At 45.4% G+C, this 18,955-nt stretch overlaps 1 protein-coding gene across 29 annotated transcripts in view; it reads right to left on the bottom strand.

Annotated features, from left to right (window-relative positions):
* CCDC62 (coiled-coil domain containing 62) overlaps window positions 1–18,604 on the bottom strand; it is a 53,030-nt gene extending 34,426 nt beyond the window's left edge. For 21 of the 29 annotated variants that reach the window (XM_063786106.1, XM_063786107.1, XM_063786108.1 and 18 more), the window contains exons 1-6: window positions 18,440–18,593; window positions 15,449–15,641; window positions 11,822–11,988; window positions 7,309–7,410; window positions 4,176–4,347; window positions 977–1,078 (exon numbers count right to left, since the gene is read on the bottom strand). In XM_063786106.1, the coding sequence (XP_063642176.1) occupies window positions 977–1,078; window positions 4,176–4,347; window positions 7,309–7,410; window positions 11,822–11,988; window positions 15,449–15,641; window positions 18,440–18,475 (772 nt within the window). In that variant the 5' untranslated portion in view covers window positions 18,476–18,593. Of the gene's footprint in view, window positions 1–976; window positions 1,079–4,175; window positions 4,348–7,308; window positions 7,411–11,821; window positions 11,989–15,448; window positions 15,642–18,439 lie in introns of all 29 variants that reach the window. The other 8 variants (XM_016924463.4, XM_063786096.1, XM_063786127.1 and 5 more) reach the window with 6 other exon arrangements.
* Between the last annotated feature and the right edge of the window lie 351 nt (window positions 18,605–18,955).

The following is an 18,955-nucleotide window of genomic DNA, read 5'->3' as shown; positions in this document are numbered from 1 at the left end:
CTAATGCGAGTGTTCTGTGCATGTTTAAGGCAGGCTAGGCTGAGCTATGCTGGTGGGTGGGTTGGCTTCATTAAATGCATTTTTGACTTGCGAGGGGTTTATCAGAATGTAACCCTGTAAGTCAAGGAGCATCTATTATGTTTTTAGTGAGAAGCAGAGTCACACGCTTAAGCTGGAAGGGAGAATAGCTCATTTTACAGAAGAGGAAATAGTGACTGGGAACGGGATGGCAGCATTAACACTCGCTGCTTGGTCCACCATCGGTCCCACAAAGGGTGTTAAAAACAAACAAAAAGGCCTGGCGTGATGGCTCATGCCTGTAATCCCAGCACTTTGCGAGGCCGAGGCGGGCGGATTATCTGAGGCCAGAGTTTGAGATCAGCCTGGCCAACATGGTGAAACCCCGTCTCTACTAAAAATATAAAAATTAGCCGGGCATGGTGGCACGCACCTGTAATCCCAGCTACTTGGGAGGCTGAGGCAGGAGAATTGCTTGAACCTGGGAGGCAGAGGTTGCAGTGAGCCAAGATCATGCCACTGCATTCCAGCCTGGGCGACAGAGTGAGACTCTGTCTCAGAAAAAAATAAAAATAAAAAGCTGGGCTCACGCCTGCAATCTCAGCACTTTGGAAGGCCAAGGCCCGTAGATCACTTGAGGTTAGGAGTTCAAGAAGACCAGCCTGACCAATGTGGTGAACCCCGTCTCTACTAAATATACAAAATTTAGCCGGGCGTGGTGGCTCATACCAGTAACCCCAGCTACTAAGGAGGTTGAGGCAGGAGAACCGCTTGGGCCCGGGAGGCAGAAGTTGCAGTCAGACGAGATTGCACCACTGCACTCCAGCCTGGGTGACAGAGCAAGACCCTGTCTCAAAAAAAAAAAAAAAAAAAAAAAACATTTTGGGAGAGGTATAATTCCTTCAGCCTGTCATCATTGCAAGTCTAGGTTACAAATACATTCGATCATCTGTTTTACCAGTAAAAAGCAATTCATCGTGCAGGCAACTTTTCTCTTGCTTGAGGCGAATGATCTCTTCTCGTTGCTCATTATTTTCTGTCGTCTTTTCATTGAGGTCCTCTTCACAACAGAAGAAAAAGAAAGTCCTCAAATAAATACTAGGTTCCAGTCCTCATATACACACTATGCCTAACTCTCATGTCCTCAGCGGCCCCTTCCGGTCCTGATGGATCTATAGACAAAATCTGTTTCACAGCCAACATCTCCACACCTGGCAAGGACCCCTGGTTGGAGGCTTCGCTTGCTCTCATCTGACTGACCTCCCTGCACCAGCCTTGCCTCTCCTGTGACAGCCCAATGTACACAGAGCAATCTTTTAAAAATCAAAATCTGCCCAGCGCAGTGGCTCACGCCTATAATCCCAGCACTTTGGGAGGCCAAGGCGGACAAACCACTTGAGGCCAGGAGTTTGAGACCAGCCTGGCCAACATGGTGAAACCCCGTCTCTACTAAATATACAAAAATTAGCTGGGTGTGGTGGCACACACCTGCAATCCCAGCTACTCAGGAGCCTGAGGCAGGAAAATCGCTTGAATCCAGGTGGCGGAGGTTGCAGTGAGCTGAGATCACGCCACTGCACTCAACCTGGACAACAGAGTGAGACTCCATCTCAAAAAAAAAAAGTAAAGTAAAATAAAAATAAAGGCCAAGTGCAGTGGCTCACACCTGTAATCCCAACACTTTGGGAGGCTGAGGCGGGTGGATCACCTGAGGTCAGGAGTTCGAAACCAGCCTGGCCAACCTGGTAAAACCCCGTCTCTACTAAAAATACAAAAATTAGCTGGGTGTGCTGGTGGGCGACTGTAATCCCAGCTACTCAGAAGGCTGAGGCAGGAGAATTGCTTGAGAGGCAGGCAGAGGTTGCAGTGAGCTGAGATCGTGCCATTGCACTCCAGCCTGGGCGACAAGAGTGAAATTCTGTCTCAAAAATAAATAAATAAATAAAACTAAAAATAAAAATCTGCTCATGTCATTTCTCAGTGAGAAGCCTTGCTACTGCACTGAGGATGAAATCCAAATTCATTACCACAAACTGCAGAGCCCAGCATCACCTGACCTGTCCATCTCCCCACCGCTGTTCCCTCCTTTCCTTCTGTTCCTTGAATATGTCTGTGGTATAAGAAGAAATAGATGTGGTTTTTGTCCTCTGTTCCTGGAACAGAGCTCCTAAAACTTGTGGAATTTCCTAAGTGACAGAAGCGTCTTTTGTCATTCATGAAGAGTCAGTTGATTACACCAGACTACATGCTAACGAGGTGACTCAGGGTGGAGCTCCTACGTGGCCTCAGGATGCAGACAGCCACCAGAAACACCAAGTGAAGACAGGGCTGGAACCTGCAGTCCCACTTGTGGACCTCCAGGAAGGGGAGGGAGGGCTGGAGATTGAGCTCTATAAAAATTCCTCTTCTTTTTTTTTTTTTTTTTTTTTTGAGGCAGGATCTTGCTCTGTTGCCCAGGCTGAAGTGTAGTGGCACAATCTTGGCTCACTGCAACCTCCACCTCCTGGGATCAAGAAATCCTTTCACTTTGCCTCTCGAGTAGCTGGGACTACAGGATCACACCACCATGCCTGGCTAATTTTTTGTAGAGACAGGGTTCTGCTATGTTATCCAGGCTGGTCTTCTTGAAGCCCTGGCCTCAAGCAATCTGCCTGCTTTGGCCTCCCAAAGTGCTAGGATTACAGATGTGAGCCATCATGCCCAGCCACTATTTTTCTTTTCTAAAAAAAAAAGTTTTAAGCTGGGTGTGGTGGCTCATGCCTGTAATCCCAGCACTTTTGGGAGGCTGAGGCAGGTGGATCACAAGCTCAGGAGTTTGAGACCAGCCTGGCCAACATGATGAAACCCTGTCTCTACTAAAAATACAAAAATTAGCCGGGCATGGTGGCACCCACCTGTAATCCCAGCTACTCAGGAGGCTGAGGCAGGAGAATTGCTTGAACCCAGGAGGTGGAGGTTGCAGTGAGCTGAGATCACGCCATTGCACTCCAGCCTGGGCAGCAGAGCAAGACACTATCTCAAAAAAAAAAAGTTTTAATATTGAATTTATAAAATGTTTTTAATATATAAATATTGACAGAACAGACTTCTTTCTACTTGAATATTTTACCTCGGTGTATATAAACATTCAATAAATACCAAATACCTAGAGTGTAGCCCTTGTGCTATGCTATTAACAGTACACTGAAAAAGAGAAGCAGAGTCTGTTCCTGCTGTCAAGGGGATGATAATACGATTATGGTTTTAGCTGAAGCTACAAATGGAGATAAGACCCATGGCTAACCATAGGTCAAGGCATCATAAGGACAACATTTTTGAATGCTGAATCTTTTAAGTTAAATCAGCAAAGATCGGCTGGGTGTGTTGGCTCACGCCTGTAGATCTCAGCACTTTGGGAGGCCAAGGCAGAGGGATTCACCTGAGGTCGGGAGTTCCAGACTAGTCTGGCCAACATGGCAAAACTCTGTCTCTACTAAACATCCAAAAATTAGCCAGGCATGGTGGTAGGTGCCTGTAATCCCAGCTACTCGGGAAGCTGAGACAGGAGAATAGCTTGAACCCAGGAGATGGAGGCAGTGGTGAACCAAGATTGCACCACCGCACTCCAGCCTGGGTGACAGAGTGAGATTCTGTCGAAAATAAATAAATCGGCAAAAATAAAAATTCCTAATTTCAGAATCAGAAGTTTCTGCCCTCACCATGGGAAGAAATGCCCAGGCTAGCCTGCTAGCAAGACGATGAAACGTGTGAGCCAAAACTGCCCAGATGGGAAGCTCAGTGAGGCCCAACCACAGTCAGCCAACTCCCCCATTTGCCTCTAGACATGTGGGTTTAATAAATGCTACGACTGTCTGCCACTGAGATACTGATGTTGTCTGCCACAAAGCATGTATTAGCGATAGCTAATGGTACAGCCACCTCAACTAAGGCAGGATTACTTTAAAATATGATACATTCTGCAGTTTTCCCCAACTCTGTTATATATCTTATAAGACACAAATTGCAGCATAATCCTATATAAATGAAATGGATATTTCACATTAGGGTCTAAGGCCAGGAATTGATCTACTCTCAAGCATAAGATTAAGTGAACCCAAATGAAAAACTATATTCCCAAGATAATACATTTGTATCTTAAATGTAGGTCTCTTCCTTACCTTTTAGTTTGTTGACTTCAATCTTAAGTGCCTTCAATTTCTGCTTATAATCTTGCTTTTCTTTCACAATACAAGTCTCCGCCATCTTGGCGTCACGTAGGGCATGCTCTAGCAATTTAAATTTACCCGAACAATCTGCAATGTGATTAACTGCCTCAATAATATCTTTGTCCTAAAAACCAAATTTGAAAATGGTTATCCTAGATTCTTAAATTCCAATTAACCAAGAAGAAAAGATAACACTTACTAAGATCTTATCGTGTGCCAGGTTCCATTCTAAGCATTTTTCGCATATGAATTCATTTAATCTTTACAGTAACTCTATGAGGGTGGTACTATTGTTCTTGCCAAGTGACAGATGAGTCAACAGAACGGCTGCATTCCTTGCCCACGGTTACACAGCTAGTTAGTGGTGGAGCCACCATTTGAACCTAGCTGGCTGCCTCAGACACTATGTACTGAACCACTACCCCTTACTCTCTCTCAAAAAGTTAGAGCCAGACCATTCCATTACCTAAGAAACTATAATAGCAGCAAGAGGGTGGGTGGCCCCTGGATGGGAAAATCGTCCTCTGGATTATACAGGTAAGTCTAATGGCCCACCATTCCCTCCCATTTTCCAGCTTGTTAACATGACAGACTCCACAACAACATCATTCCAAATCTCCCAAATTAGAATCTCTTAATTGTTGAGGCAGTTTTAGTTACCAAAAAAGGTATCTGCTTCTTGAAAAGCAACTCAAACAACACCTAAAAGTATAAAAATAAGTAAAAGTTCTATCCCTCCCCCACTCACCTGGAATAACTGTTATTAAGAGGTTTTACCCCTACTGAAGTCTAAACGTTTCTGCTACAGCATCATAAATGCACTCCTGAAAAATCACACTGTCTGCACATCTCACACTAGGACTTATATAATAATAGGGTTGGGGCAGACCATGCAAAAACCCATGGAACTTTGTGACCAGGTCAGTAGCAAAAAATAACCGTTCTAATAAGTACAGGAACACAGTTCCATTAACACCAGGACACCCACGACAGTCAATCCCTTTCAGCCTTAAACCTGGGATTCCTACTTGCTCCTTTGATAAGGATGTCCCGGAGGGCATCTGCTTCTAATGGAAACCATTTTCATCAAATAAAATCTCTAAGACTAGGAAAACACAGCCTTTTTTTTTTTCCCAGATGAAGTCTCGCTCTGTCCCCAGGCTGGAGTGCAGTGGCGCGATCTCGGCTTACTGCAACCTCTGCCTCCTGGGTTCAAGCAATTCTCCTGCCTCAGCCTCCCGAGTAGCTGGGACTACAGGCGTGTGCCATCATGCCCAGCTAACTTTTGTATTTTTTAAAATAGATGAGGTTTCACCATGTTAGCCAGGATGGTCTCAATCTCTTGGCCTTGTGATCCGCCTGGCTCAGCCTCCCAAAGTGCGGGGATTACAGGTGTGAGCCACCACGCCCGACCTTCTTTTTTTTTTTTTTTTTTTTGAGACAGAGTCCTGCTCTGTCGCCCAAGCTGGAGTGCAGTGGTGCAATCTCAGCTCACTGCAACCTCCACCTCCCGGCTTCCGGGGATCCTCCCACCCCAGCCTCCAGAGTAGCTGGGATTACAGGCGTGTGCCACCATGCCTGGCTAATTTTTTTGTATTTTTAGTAAAGACAGGGGTTTCACCATGTTGGCTAGGCTAGTCCCGAACTCCTGACCTCAAGCGATCCACCCACCTCAGCTTCCCAAAGTGCTGGGATTATAGGCATGAGCCACGGCACCCGGCCTCCAGGAGGACAGCCTTCCTAACGCACCCACTGTTTTAATGGTGGGGAAATGCCTTGGCAGCACCTTCAGACATACCTATAGCTTTGCCAGAGTTTGCTATGATGGAAACCAGAGAGGTTGTTGAAGCCACTAAACTGTCTGCTACTTGACTAAAGACATGACTGTAGATTTTAATATTTTCTCTTTAATTTAATTTAATTTAATTTAATTTTTTTTTGAGACGGAGTCTCACTGTCGCCCAGGCTGGAGTGCAGTGGTGCGATTTCGGCTCACTGCAGGCTCCGCCTCCCAGGTTCATGCCATTCTCCTGCCTCAGCCTCCCGAGTAGCTGGGACTACAGGTGCCCGCCACCTCGCCTGGGTAATTTTTTGTATTTTTAGTAGAGACAGGGTTTCACTGTGTTAGCCAGGATGGTCTCGATCTCCTGGCCTCGTGATCCGCCCGCCTCGGCCTCCCAAAGTGCTGGGATTACAGGCGTGAGCCACCGTGCCCGGCCTTTCTCTTTAATTTTAAGAGCACTTGCCCCAATCACTTGAAAACAATGTGCTGAGAAAAATCACATATTTATTAGCGTGAGCATTTCATTATACCAACCTTGTTCCCTTAAATACCAATTGTCAAAGACACGTGTAACAGCAGGAGAGTGTGTATCGTTGTATATTGCATGTTAGTGACTACATCAACTGCTTGATTGCAAATGGGTTTTCTCTCCATTAAAAAAACCTCTCGGCCGGGCGCGGTGGCTCACGCCTGTAATCCTAGCACTTTGGGAGGCCGAGGCGGGCGGATCACGAGGTCAGGAGATCGAGACCACTCCTGGCTAACACAGTAAAACCCCATCTCTACTAAAAATACAAAAAAATTAGCCGGGCGTGGTGGCGGGCGCCTGTAGTCCCAGCTACTCAGGAGGCTGAGGCAGGAGAATGGCGGGAACCCGGGAGGCGGAGCTTGCAGCGAGCCGAGATGGAGCCACTGCACTCCAGCCTGGGCCACAGAGCGAGACTCCGTCTCAAAAACAAAACAAAACAAAACAAAAAAAACCTCTCAAGCAATCTAATGGCCCATAACTCTATGAGACCTAATAATGGATACCCGGGGAGAAAACAAGTTAATTCAGACCTGCCAGCCCACAGAATGGGCCTTGGAGACAGAAGACCAGAAGCAGAGTCCTGTCTCCTTTCTTCATGCCTTGGGAACATCATTTTAAACTTGTTTCCCTCATTTCTAAATGGGCGTTTTAAAAAACAAGAGCAACATTGGTAACTTCACATTTCTGGGATCCTAGCGACTTAGGTAAGATAATGAATATGGATATAACTACCAAGCCCTCTGGCAAATGGAGGAATTCTTATTTTTGATTACCTTTAGCTTTATCATTGTCGTAAGAGCTTGTTCTCGAGCTTGTAGCTGTCCTACCTGAGCAGAAAGTTCCACTAACGTGTTGCTGAGAGTTTCGTTTCTAGCCTACAAGAAAACAACACAGATGATACTGCTTGAGTCCTTTTAAAGCTTTCACTACTCTTGCTAGCCACAATCTGCGCTTACTTCTCTATTTTGTTTTTTCCTTGTTTAACTCGTTAGTAACAAAAAAGAGTTGGTAATGGAGTGGGCTAATAAAGCCTACATTGTTTTAGTAATGAAGTGGCCTAAGAAAGCAGTCATCAAAAAGGAATACAAATATATATTTCTCTATTAATTCTACCATCCTCTCAGTACTTGTATTTGCCCTACTGAATTATGTTGGTGATGCTTGTAAACATGTCTATTTCCTAATATCTTTTATGTGTAATTTTAGGTTGGGAAGAGGCAAGAAAATGAATGAATGAGAACTGTATTAGTAAGAGATTTCCTTTGTTGAAATAAAGTAGCATTAGTGAATTCTGTGAATTTAAAAAATATTCTTTGTCAAAAGAACTTCATACTGGGGTATTCCTACTCAACAATTATTTGAAAAAAACACATAGTGCTATATCGGATATAATTATTATGTATACAATCTATTTACTAGTTGAGAAAAATAACCATCAGGCTTTTTATTTTTTGAGACTGAGTCTCACTCTGTCGCCCAGGCTGGAGTGCAGTGGTGGGATGACCTCGGCTCACTGCAACCTCTGCCTCCTGGGTTCAAGTGATTCTCCTGCTTCAGCCTCCGGAGTAGCTGGGATTACAGGCACACGACACCACGCCTGGCTAATTTTTGTATTTTTAGTAGAAACAGGGTTTCGCCATGTTGGCCGGGCTGGTCTCGAACTCTTGACTTCGGGTGATCTGCCCGCCTTGACCTCCCAAAGTGCTGGGATTACAGGCGAGCCACTGCACCTGGCCTTTTGTTTTTGTTTTAAAGAGATAGGACCTCACTCTGTCGCCCAGGCTGGAGTGCAGTGGTGCACTCATAGCTCATAGTAACCTTGAACTCCTGGGCTCAAGCAGTCCTCCCACCTCAGTGTCCCGAGTGGCTAGGACTACAGGTTCTCACCATTATGCACAGTTAATTTTTATTTTTGTATTTTTTGTAGAGAGGGTCTCGCTATGTTGCCCAGGCTGGTCTTGAACTCCTGGCCTTAAGCGATCCTCCCACCTTGGCCTCCCAAAGTGCTAAGATTACAGGCGTCAGCCACTGCACCCAGCCTAATTATTATTATTATTATTATTATTATTATTATTATTATTTTTGAGACGGAGTCTCACTCTGTTGCCAGGCTGGAGTGCAGTGGCGTGGTCTTGGCTCACTACAACCTCTGCCTCCTGGGTTCAAGTGATTCTCCTGTCTCAGCCTCCCAAGTAGCTGGGATTACAGGCACGTGCCACCATGCCCAGCTGATTTTTGTATTTTTAGTAGAGATGGGGTTTCACCACGTTGGTCAGGCTGGTCTCGAACTCCTGACCTCGTGATCCACCCGCCTCGGCCTCCCAAAGTACTGGGATTACAGGCATGAGCCACCGCGCCCGGCCTCCCAGCCTAATTAGACTTTTAAAAAGATATCTTTAGGAGGAAATTTAAATGTATGTTACTAAGTGAAAAAAGGCAATCTGAAAAGGCTATATACTGTAGGATTCCAAGCATATGACATTGTGGAAAAGGCAAAACTATGGCGGCGGTAAAAAGATTCGTGTGACCAGGGGTGAGGGGGAGGAAGGGATGAAGGGTAGATCACAGAGGATTTTTAGGACAGTGAAACTATTCTGTACATACTATAATATAGTAAAGGATATGTGTCATTACACATCTGTCAAAACCCCATAGAATGTAAACACAAAGAGTGACCCCTAATGTTAACTGTAATCTTTAGATGACAATGAGGTATCCATGAAGATTCACCAATTATAAGAAATGCACCACCCCGGTGTGGAGGTCGATCGTGGGGAAGGCTGGGTGTGTGGATACAGAGTGTGTATGAGAACTCTCTCTACTTTCTGCTCAATTTTGCTGTGAACCTAAACATGCTCTAAATAAATAAAGTGTATTAGTTAAAAAAGATCTCTTCCACTTTTTCATGCAACATAATCAGTAGATATTCTAGAATAGTTTTTACTTATTTTATAGCTAGAAACTATCTAGAATAGTATTCTTTTAAAAACCATAAAATAAAAATCTATACTATTATGAATAAAGACTCATTATATTACCAAGACATATATGAAATATCACTAAGAAATAAAAGAATGGGGCCAGGCGCGGTGGCTCACGCCTGTAATCCCAGCACTTTGGGAGGCCGAGGCGGGCAGATCACGAGGTCAGGAGATCGAAACCATCCTGGCTAACACGGTGAAACCCCGTCTCTACTAAAATACAAAAAATTAGCCGGGCGTGGTGGCGGGCGCCTGTAGTCCCAGCTACTAGGGAGGCTGAGGCAGGAGAATAGTGTGAACCCGGGAGGCGGAGCTTGCAGTGAGCCGAGGTGGCGCCACTGCACTCCAGCCTGGGCGACAGAACGAGACTCCGTCTCAGGAAAAAAAAAAAAAAAGAATGAAGGATATAACAAATAAACAAGCTGGCTTTCTGCACCTCTTATAAGCATGAACTCAAAAAATATCTGATGACTGACCAGTTAGAAGAGAAAACCAAAAAAATCCATCTTTTTTTTTGACAAGGAGTCTCGCTCTTTCCCCCAGGCTGGAGTGCAGTGGTGCGATCTCGGCTCACTGCAACCTCTGCCTCTCGGGTTCAATTGACTCTCCTACCTCAGCCTCCTGAGTAGTTGGGACTACAGGCGCCCACCACCACACCTGGTTAATTTTTGAATTTTTAGTAGAGACGGGGTTTCACCATGTTGGCCAGGCTGATCTCAGACTTTGGACCTCAAGTCACCGCCCACCTCGGCCTCCCAAAGTGCTGGGATTATAGGTGTGAGCCACCATGCCGGGCTCAAAAAACCAGTCTTACAGTTTTTATTCCCAATATGCCACTAACATTATGAGATAAGACACAATAATTGGCTGGGCACAGTGGCTCACACCTGTAATCCCAGCACTTTGGGAGGCTGAGGTGGGCAGATCACCTGAGGTCGGGCGTTGGAGACCAGCCTGACCAACATGGAGAAACTCTGTCTCTACTAAAAATACAAAATTAGCTGGGCATAGTGGTGCATGCCTGTAATCCCAGCTACTCGGGGGAGTGAGGCAAGAGAATTGCTTGAACCCAGGAGGCAGAGGTTATGGTGAGCCGAGATCGTGCCATTGCACTTCAGCCTGGGCAACAAGAGTGAAACTCCACCTCAAAAAAAAAAAAAAAAAAAAACCACAATAATTTAGAAAACATCATTGAGGCTACCAAAACTTGATTATACCCTCTCATCTTTGAGGAAAGCTTTCTAAAATAACTCATTGTTGATTAAATGGTAGATGCTACTAAACCAAATGGCATAACGGTTAAAAAGCGTTGTACTGAAGCTCAATCTCTAAGACAGGATAATACTGTGCAGCTAACCAAAACTGTAGGAGAAACACAAAACTACAAGGGGTGGATGAGTGTAGATTCCTTCATATACACACACACATGCATTTTTGCATTGGTTGCTTGTTGTTATTGTTGTTTTTTATTGAGATGAGGTCTCACTATGTTGCCCAGGCTGGACTTGGACTCCTGGGCCCAAGCGATGTTTCTGCCTCAGCCTCCCCAGAAGCTGGGACTACAGGTGTACACCACTGTGCTTGGCTTACGTACGCTTTTTTTTTTTTTTTGTCACCCAGGCTGGGGTGTAGTGGCACAATCACAGCTTACTGCAGCCTTGACCTCCTGGGCTCAAGTGATCCTCCTGCTTCAGCCTCCCAAGTAGCTGGGACCACAGCAGTGCACCACCACACCCAGCTCATTTTTGTATTTCTTCTTTTTATAGAGACAGGCATTTGCCATGTTGCCAAGCCTGGTCACGAATTCCTGGGCTCAAGCAATCCTCCCACCTCAGCCTCCCAAACAAAGTGCTGGGATAACAGGCATGAGCCACCGAGCCACTGTGCCCAGTCTCACATGCATTTTTAATGAAACATTTAAATCTAATTTTTCTTTTTTCTTTTTTTTTTGAGACAGAGTTTCGCTCTTGTTGCCCGGGCTGGAGTGCAATGGCGCGATCTTGGCTCACCGCAACCTCCACCTCCCGGGTTCAAACGGTTCTCCTGCCTCAGCATCCTGAGTAGCTGGGACTACAGGCGTGTGCCACCACGCCCGGCTAATTTTGTATTTTTAGTAGAGATGGGGTTTCTCCACGTTGGCCAGGCTAGTCTCGAACTCCTGACCTCAGGTGATCCGCCTGCCTCGGCCTCCCAAAGTGTTGGCATTACAGGAGTGAGCCACCGTGCCCGGCCAAATCTAATTTTTCAATAACTGAAACACAAAGGGAATTTGGACTAGTGAAGCTTATCAAAAACTAATCCCAACCTCAAGGTCTTCAGAGAGAAGAGAAGAATGCGTTGCCTTTTGAGCCATTTCCTGAAGCTGTAGTTGGGTCTTTTGGAGAGCTGTTTGGCATTCCATTTGATTGGATTCAAGAGTTTTTACCTTCTTCGTGAGTGACCTGATTATTTCAGTTCTTTTATGTAGTTCACCTGAGGGGAAGTTCATCAATAATTTGTAGTCACACCTTCAGCTTAAAAGGCATTATTTTCAAAATGGGTGGTTAAAAAGTAAAAATGTGGTAGAGAATTTTTAAAAAGACAATCTTCTTTTAAAACCTTTTATTATGAAATGCACAATATCACACCTAATCAAGAAACAGAACTGTGAGCAACTGGAAGCCTCTGGAGGTCACTTCCCTAACATAATCACTCCAGTTTCCGCGTTCCCAACCATGACCCTGATCTTAGAGTAATCACTTCCTCGCTTTCCATTACAGTTTTACCAGTGACCACATGCCTCAAAATTATAGCTTAATTTGAACCATATAAGAATGGAATCATATTCTGACAATTCTTCTGTTTGCTTTTTTTGCTTAAGATGATGATTCTGAGATTCACTCAGTTGTGTGTAACTTGTGTTTGTGCACTAACATCGCTAGGTAATATTCCACTGAATGATTACACCAAAGCTTATTTCTATTTTTTATTTTATTATTTTATTTTATTTTATTTTATTTTTGAGACAGAGTCTTGCTCTGTTGTCCAGGCTGGAGTGCAGTGGTGCGATCTCGGCTCACTGCAAGCTCCGCCTCCTGGGTTCACGCCATTCTCCTGCCTCAGCCTCCCGAGTAGCTGGGACTACAGGTGCCTGCCACCACGCCTGGCTAATTTTTTTGTATTTTTAGTAGAGGCGGGGTTTCACCGTGTTAGCCAGGATGGTCTTGATCTCCTGACCTCGTGATCAGCACACCTCGGCCTCCCAAAGTGCTGGGATTACAGGCGTGAGCCACCATGCCCGGCCTTCTTTTTTTTTTTTTTTTTTTTTTTCGTTGAGACGGAGCCTCCCTCTGTTGCCCAGGCTGGAGGGCAATGGCACGATCTCGGCTTACTGCAACCTCCACCTCCCGGGTTCAAGCAATTCTTCTGCCTCAGCCTCCCAAGTAGCTGGGATTACGGGCGAGCACCACCATGTCTGGCTAATTTTTTGTATTTTTAGTAGAGATGGGGTTTCACCATATTGGCCAGGATGGTCTTGATCTGCTGACCCCATGATTCATCCTCCTCAGCCTCCCAAAGTGCTGGGATTACAGGTGTGAGCCACCGTACCTGGCCTACCAAAGTTTATTTCTAATATTGATGGTCATTTAGGTTATTTCCACTTTGCAGCTATGATAAACAATGCTGCTCTGAATATTCTTTTACATGCATCTTTTTTTTTTTTTTTTTTGAGACAGAGTCTCCCTCTGTAGCCCAGGCTGGAGTGCAGTGGTGTGATCTCAGCTCACTGCAACCTCCACCTCCCAAGTTCAAGCAATTCTTCTGCCTTAGCCTCCCAAGTAGCTGGGATTACAGGCATGAGCCAGCACGCCCGGCTAATTTTTGTATTTTTAGTAGAGACAGGGTTTCACCATGTTGGCCAGGTTGGTCTCGAACCCTTGACCTCAGGTGATTCGCCTGTCTCGGCCTCCCAAAGTGCTAGGATTACAGATGTGAGCCACAGCGCCAGGCCTTTTTACATGCATCTCGGTGCATATTTTCAAGAATTTCTTGAGAGCCTTGCTTCTCAAAATGTGGTCCCTGGACCAGCAGCGGCAGTGGCATCGCCTAGGATGCCTGTTAGAAATGCAGACCCTTGGGCCCCAGACCTATTGTATCAGAATCTAAATTTTAACAAGACCCTTAGGTGATTCATGTGTCTATTAAAGGGTGAGAATATTCCTAGAAGTGGCTTTGCTGGGCTGTAGGATATGCACACCTTCAGCTTCACTAGATGCTGCCAAATGATTTTGCACACTAGCACTGACAACTGACTCCCACCAGCAGCGTCTCAGCTTTCCCTTGGTGCCATACTTTACCAACACCTGATAATTTCTGCCAGGCTGGTAAAGGTAAAATAGTATCTCAATTTGGTTTTCATTTGCATTTCCCTAACTACTAATGAGAATAGGAAACTTTTAATATATTTATTGGCCATTCAATTTTCCTCTTTCCATGAGGTGCCTATTCAAATCTTGCTCATTTTAAAATCAAATACTGATGGCTACATATAATGTGGGTTATACATGTTATATGTGTTATCTTTGTTCTTTAACATGTCTATATAAGAGCTATAAGATGTTATACTGCATTTAATGAGCAACCATTTTAAACACTGTGTGTATATACGTGTGTGGATGTGGTCAGAGTAAAATCAGATGGTCATCAAAGAAACGAAAAAATCATATATTTGGGTTTTTTGTTTGTTTCTTTCTTTGTTTTGACGGAGTCTCGCTCTGTTGCCCAGGATGGAGTGCAGTGGCGCAATCTTGGCTCACTGCAACCTCCACCTCCCAGGTTCAAGCAATTCTCCTGCCTCAGCCTCCTGAGTAGCTGGGACTACAGGCGCCCACCACCACGCCCCGCTAATTTTTGTATTTCTAGTAGAGACGAGGTACACCATGTTGGCTGGGCTGGTATCGAACTCCTGACCTCAAGTGATCCGCCTGCCTCAGCCTCCCAAAGTGCTGGGATTACAGGCATTAGCCACCACACCCCATCAAAAATGACAGATTTGGATTGTCACATTTACAGAATCCTTTGAGTAATGTTAAGTAAAAAAAGGTTATCTTTCTATTATACAGATCTAGTGTTTTCTCCTCTAATGCATTCTACTAACAATCTAGAGTCAATGGAACATTCAGATTTAGGGCAGCACTAAAGGAATGACAGAATTGAAATATGGCATCAAATAAACTTTTTGCAACCATTTTTGAGACAGCTATAATTTTTTTTTTTTTTTTTGAGACAGGGTCTTGTTCTGTCCCCCAGGCTGGAGTGCAGTGGCGCAATCTTGGCTCACTGCAACCTCCGCCTCCTGGGTTCAAGCAATTCTCGTGCCTCTGCCTCCCGAGTAGCTGAGATTACAGGTGTGTACCACCATGCCCAGTTAACTTTTTGTATTTTTAGTAGAAATGGGGTTTCACCATGTTGGCCAGGCTGGTCTCGAGTTCCAGAGCTCAAGTGATCCACCAAAGTGCTGGAATTACAGGTGTGAGCTACTGTGCCTGGCCGGACAGCTATAACTTTAAAAGATGACCATTTTAGGAACTTAAGATCAAGTTCAATACCAAAAGCCTAAAATCTTTCAGTTTAGTTTAAGAGAAATGGCTAGTCATATGGCATCTTCATTCATACTCTTGCTCAAAACTTCAACTTCACCACTGGCGCTCACCCCATGTTAACTGGAGCTCTATCCAGCCCCCTTTCTATACTGAAATACTTTGCTTGTCCTACTTTATTTGTGTGTGTCTGTCCCATTGTGGCTGTTCATAAAGTCCTCCTGTCTCCAATGAGCCTAAACTTGAGGGCAACAGGGATTGCAGTCTTTACTTCCTCTCTATCTTCCCTATGAGCCCATCAATGTGTTAGCACACAGAAGTGCATAACTGTTGTCCCTGAATGTATTTCTGACCTTCTAATTTGCTGCAACGTTCTTCCAGTGTCAACACTTTCTGCCGATCCTCTTCCCATGAAAGAAGCTGTTGCTGGTGCACTGCAACCATGTCATTGAGCTCTTTATCTCGATCTTTTAATTCTCCAATGAGCAACTGCAGCTCCTTCCGTTGTTTCTCAATAGTGGAAATCTCAACTTCTGACCCGATGTTCTAAACATAGAAAGCGGTTTCACATCAAAATAGAATGAAATCAATAACAAATCAGCCAAAGTCCATTTTCCAAATAAGTATATCTTCTTTTGCTGCCAATTCTAAGTAGTTCAATTAAGTTTTAATAACATGGCAGCAAAAGATTATGTATACTTAAAACATGTTCAAGTTAAAATCTACCATGCACTCTGCCTCTCTACAATTTTCTGTCATGCCATACGTACCATGCCTAAAAAGTGGGACTGTTTCTAAAACCCACTGGGTAAACAAATAAACCTATTTCTGCACTTTTTCTCCCCCTTTGCCAACAACCCTTTTCTCTGCCAGTCAATAACATTATCCCCCACCTTGTCCCAGCAATTTGAGTAACCAAGTACAGGTAAACATGAAATAGTGGCCAGGCGTGGTGGCTCACGCCTGTAATCCCAGCATTTTTGGAGGTCAAGGTGGGCCGATCACCTGAGGTCAGGAGTTCGAGACCAGCCTGGCCAACATGGCAAAACCCCATCTCTACTAAAAATACAAAAATTAGCTCAGTGTGGTGGCATGCGCCTGTAATCCCAGCTACTCAAGAGGCTGAGGCAGGAGAATTGCTTGAACCCTGGAGGCAGAGGTTGCAGTGAGCCGAGATCGTGCCATTGCACTCTAGCCTGGGCAACAAGAGCAAAACTCTATCAAAAAAACAAAACAAAACAAAATCACGAAATAGTTACTGTTTAAATGTAAATGATCCTTACTAAAGAATGGGAATTTTAGTCTATAAAAAGAAAATTAAGTCTTCCAGTGTTCAATATGCATGACAACTACAACAACTATAGATGTCTAAGGCATCTATACATACTCAATCTATTAAGGGCAATTTAATATTGTAACTGGTCCAAATACAACATACATCATTAAAAAATAAATTATGTAAGGAAATCTTTCACATGTACCCAAAGACAATAGTACGATAAACTCCCATATACTCTGTGCCTGGGTTCTACCATTATTGAGATTTCACTGCGGCTGCTTCAATGTCCTTTTCTTTTCATTATTGGTTAAAAAATACCATTTCACCCTTACATACTTCAGAATGCATCTCTAAAAATGAACATTTCCTATATAACCATGATGCCATTTTTATATCTAACAATATTATCTGTTAATACAATAATTTCTTTGAAGTATACAGCATTTTAAAATCTAACAAGTTGGCCTGACCAAATTGTGATCCCAGAATTAGCCACTTAGTGGCTACATAACCTTGGGCAAGTTACTTAACTTCTCTAAGCATTAGTTTCCTCACCTGTAAAACGATAGCAACTGCATTTTAACATCTTGGAGTGGTGAAGATTAAACAAGACAAACTCTGTAAAGTACTGAGCACAAAGCCTGGCCCGTTGTAATCACTCAACAAACATCAGCTCTCATTAACACTGTAAACCACATTTCAAATCATGGTGCTGTCCCTGCCTATGAAATAAACAACTAAAAGTGTTACTTTAATAGAGTTCCACCTTAAAGACAGTAATTAAAGGTTCAACAGAGGCCCTTTGTACCTCCTTACTGCTTTTTGAAAAGTAAGATTTGTAAATAAACAAGAATAATGAGGTTGGGCTCAGTGGCTCACGCCTGTAATCCCAGCACTTTGGGAGGCCGAAGTGGGCAGATCACCTGAGGTCGGGAGTTCGAGACCAGCCTGGCCAACATGGCGAAACCCTGTCTCTACTAAAAACACAAAAATTAGCTCGGCATGGTGGTGGGCGCCTGTAGTCCCAGCTATTCGGGAGGCTGAGGCGGGAGGATCGCTTGAACTCGGGAAGCAGAGGCTGCAGTAAGCCGACATTGCGTCACTGTACTCCAGCCCTGGGGACAGAGCCAGACCCTGTCTCAAAAATAAATAAATAAGAATGATGAATAAATTACAGTTGCTAGTCTTAACAAGGAAAATGGAATTTGGAGTCAAGGGATTTCAAGTCCCAAGGCTTGAATTCCAGTGTTGGGTTAGCCCTTCATTCATGCATTCAACGAATAATTTATTGAGCGCCAGTGGCTGGGCCACAGACCTCCAGGCAAGGAGCACATATTCCACTCCAGGAAAACAGGCAGTAAGCCGAGTACACAAAGGCAGGTCGTCTTACACTGATGGACGCGAACCTTGGGCAAGCCCACTTCCAGACTTTTTGGTACAGTGGAGTTGTGAGAGCTCCTTCCTCTACTCGCCAGGTTGTGTAAATTAAGGACACCCTGAGAGGTAAATGGGAAAGCAGCTCCCCAGACGCCAATCGTCCTCCTTAAACAGTAAGCACCGGGTACGCGCTACTCTGTGGCCCGGGCTGAATAACAAGGTGTTATTGGGTTAAGGAAACGGTCGTGACGCCGTTTTCCTCTAGTGTATTGTTTCACTTTTTTTTTTTTTTTTTTTGAGACGGAGTCTCGCTCTGTCGCCCAGGCTGGAGTGCAGTGGCGCGATCTCGGCTCACTGCAAGCTCTGCCTCCCGGGTTCACGCCATTCTCCTGCCTCAGCCTCCCGAGTAGCTGGGATTACAGGCGCCCGCCACCACGCCCGGCTAATTTTTTTTTTTTTTTTTTTTTTTAGTAGAGACGGGGTTTCACTGTGTTAGCCAGGATGGTCTCGATCTCCTGACCTCGTGATCCGCCCGCCTCCGCCTCCCAAAGCGCTGGGATTACAGGCGTGAGCCACCGCGCCCGGCCTGTTTCACATTTTAAGTAGATACCGTTCTTGAGAAGCAATAGATTTCGACCAATGTGCACCGTTCCCGCGGCGCCCCGCCGCGCCCGGAACCGCTGCTTACCTGGCGCCCAGCAAGGAAGGCTGCCGGAGGGTTCATAGGTGTTTCCTCCGCCCCCGGAGAAGCCCGGTGTGGACGGCGTCACCTCAGAAACGCCATCGGCGCGCCTGCCCCGAGCGGCGGGGGCGAGCCCGGAGCCCCGGGGCCCCGCGCCCTCGGCCGACCCCCGCCCCGTACCCCAACCGCCTGCCTGGCGCCCACGCGGCGTGCGCCCGCCGGGGCTCGGGGCTCCCCGCCAGGGTTTCCGGGCCGCAGCCCCGCTGCGCTGGTGGGCACTGTTCTTCTGCCTCGGAAACTGGGGGCTCCCAAGTGGCTCAGGCTGCGTATGGACGCTTTTTGCCCACGCCCGAGGCTCCGGCGCTGGAAGGCCTGAAAGAACCGGCTGTTCACCACTACCCAGGGAATGAAGAAGTCAATAAAGGCTGCTGCGCCGCCCCCAGCACTCTGGTTTATGACATTTGAGTTGCTCACTTCCCTATCTTCCATCTTCCCCCTAATAACCGTGAGCTCGGCCGTGCT

Source organism: Pan troglodytes, chromosome 10 (genome assembly GCF_028858775.2).
Source record: "Pan troglodytes isolate AG18354 chromosome 10, NHGRI_mPanTro3-v2.0_pri, whole genome shotgun sequence".
NCBI lineage: Eukaryota > Metazoa > Chordata > Mammalia > Primates > Hominidae > Pan > Pan troglodytes.
This window is presented reverse-complemented; position numbering and strand designations above follow the sequence as displayed.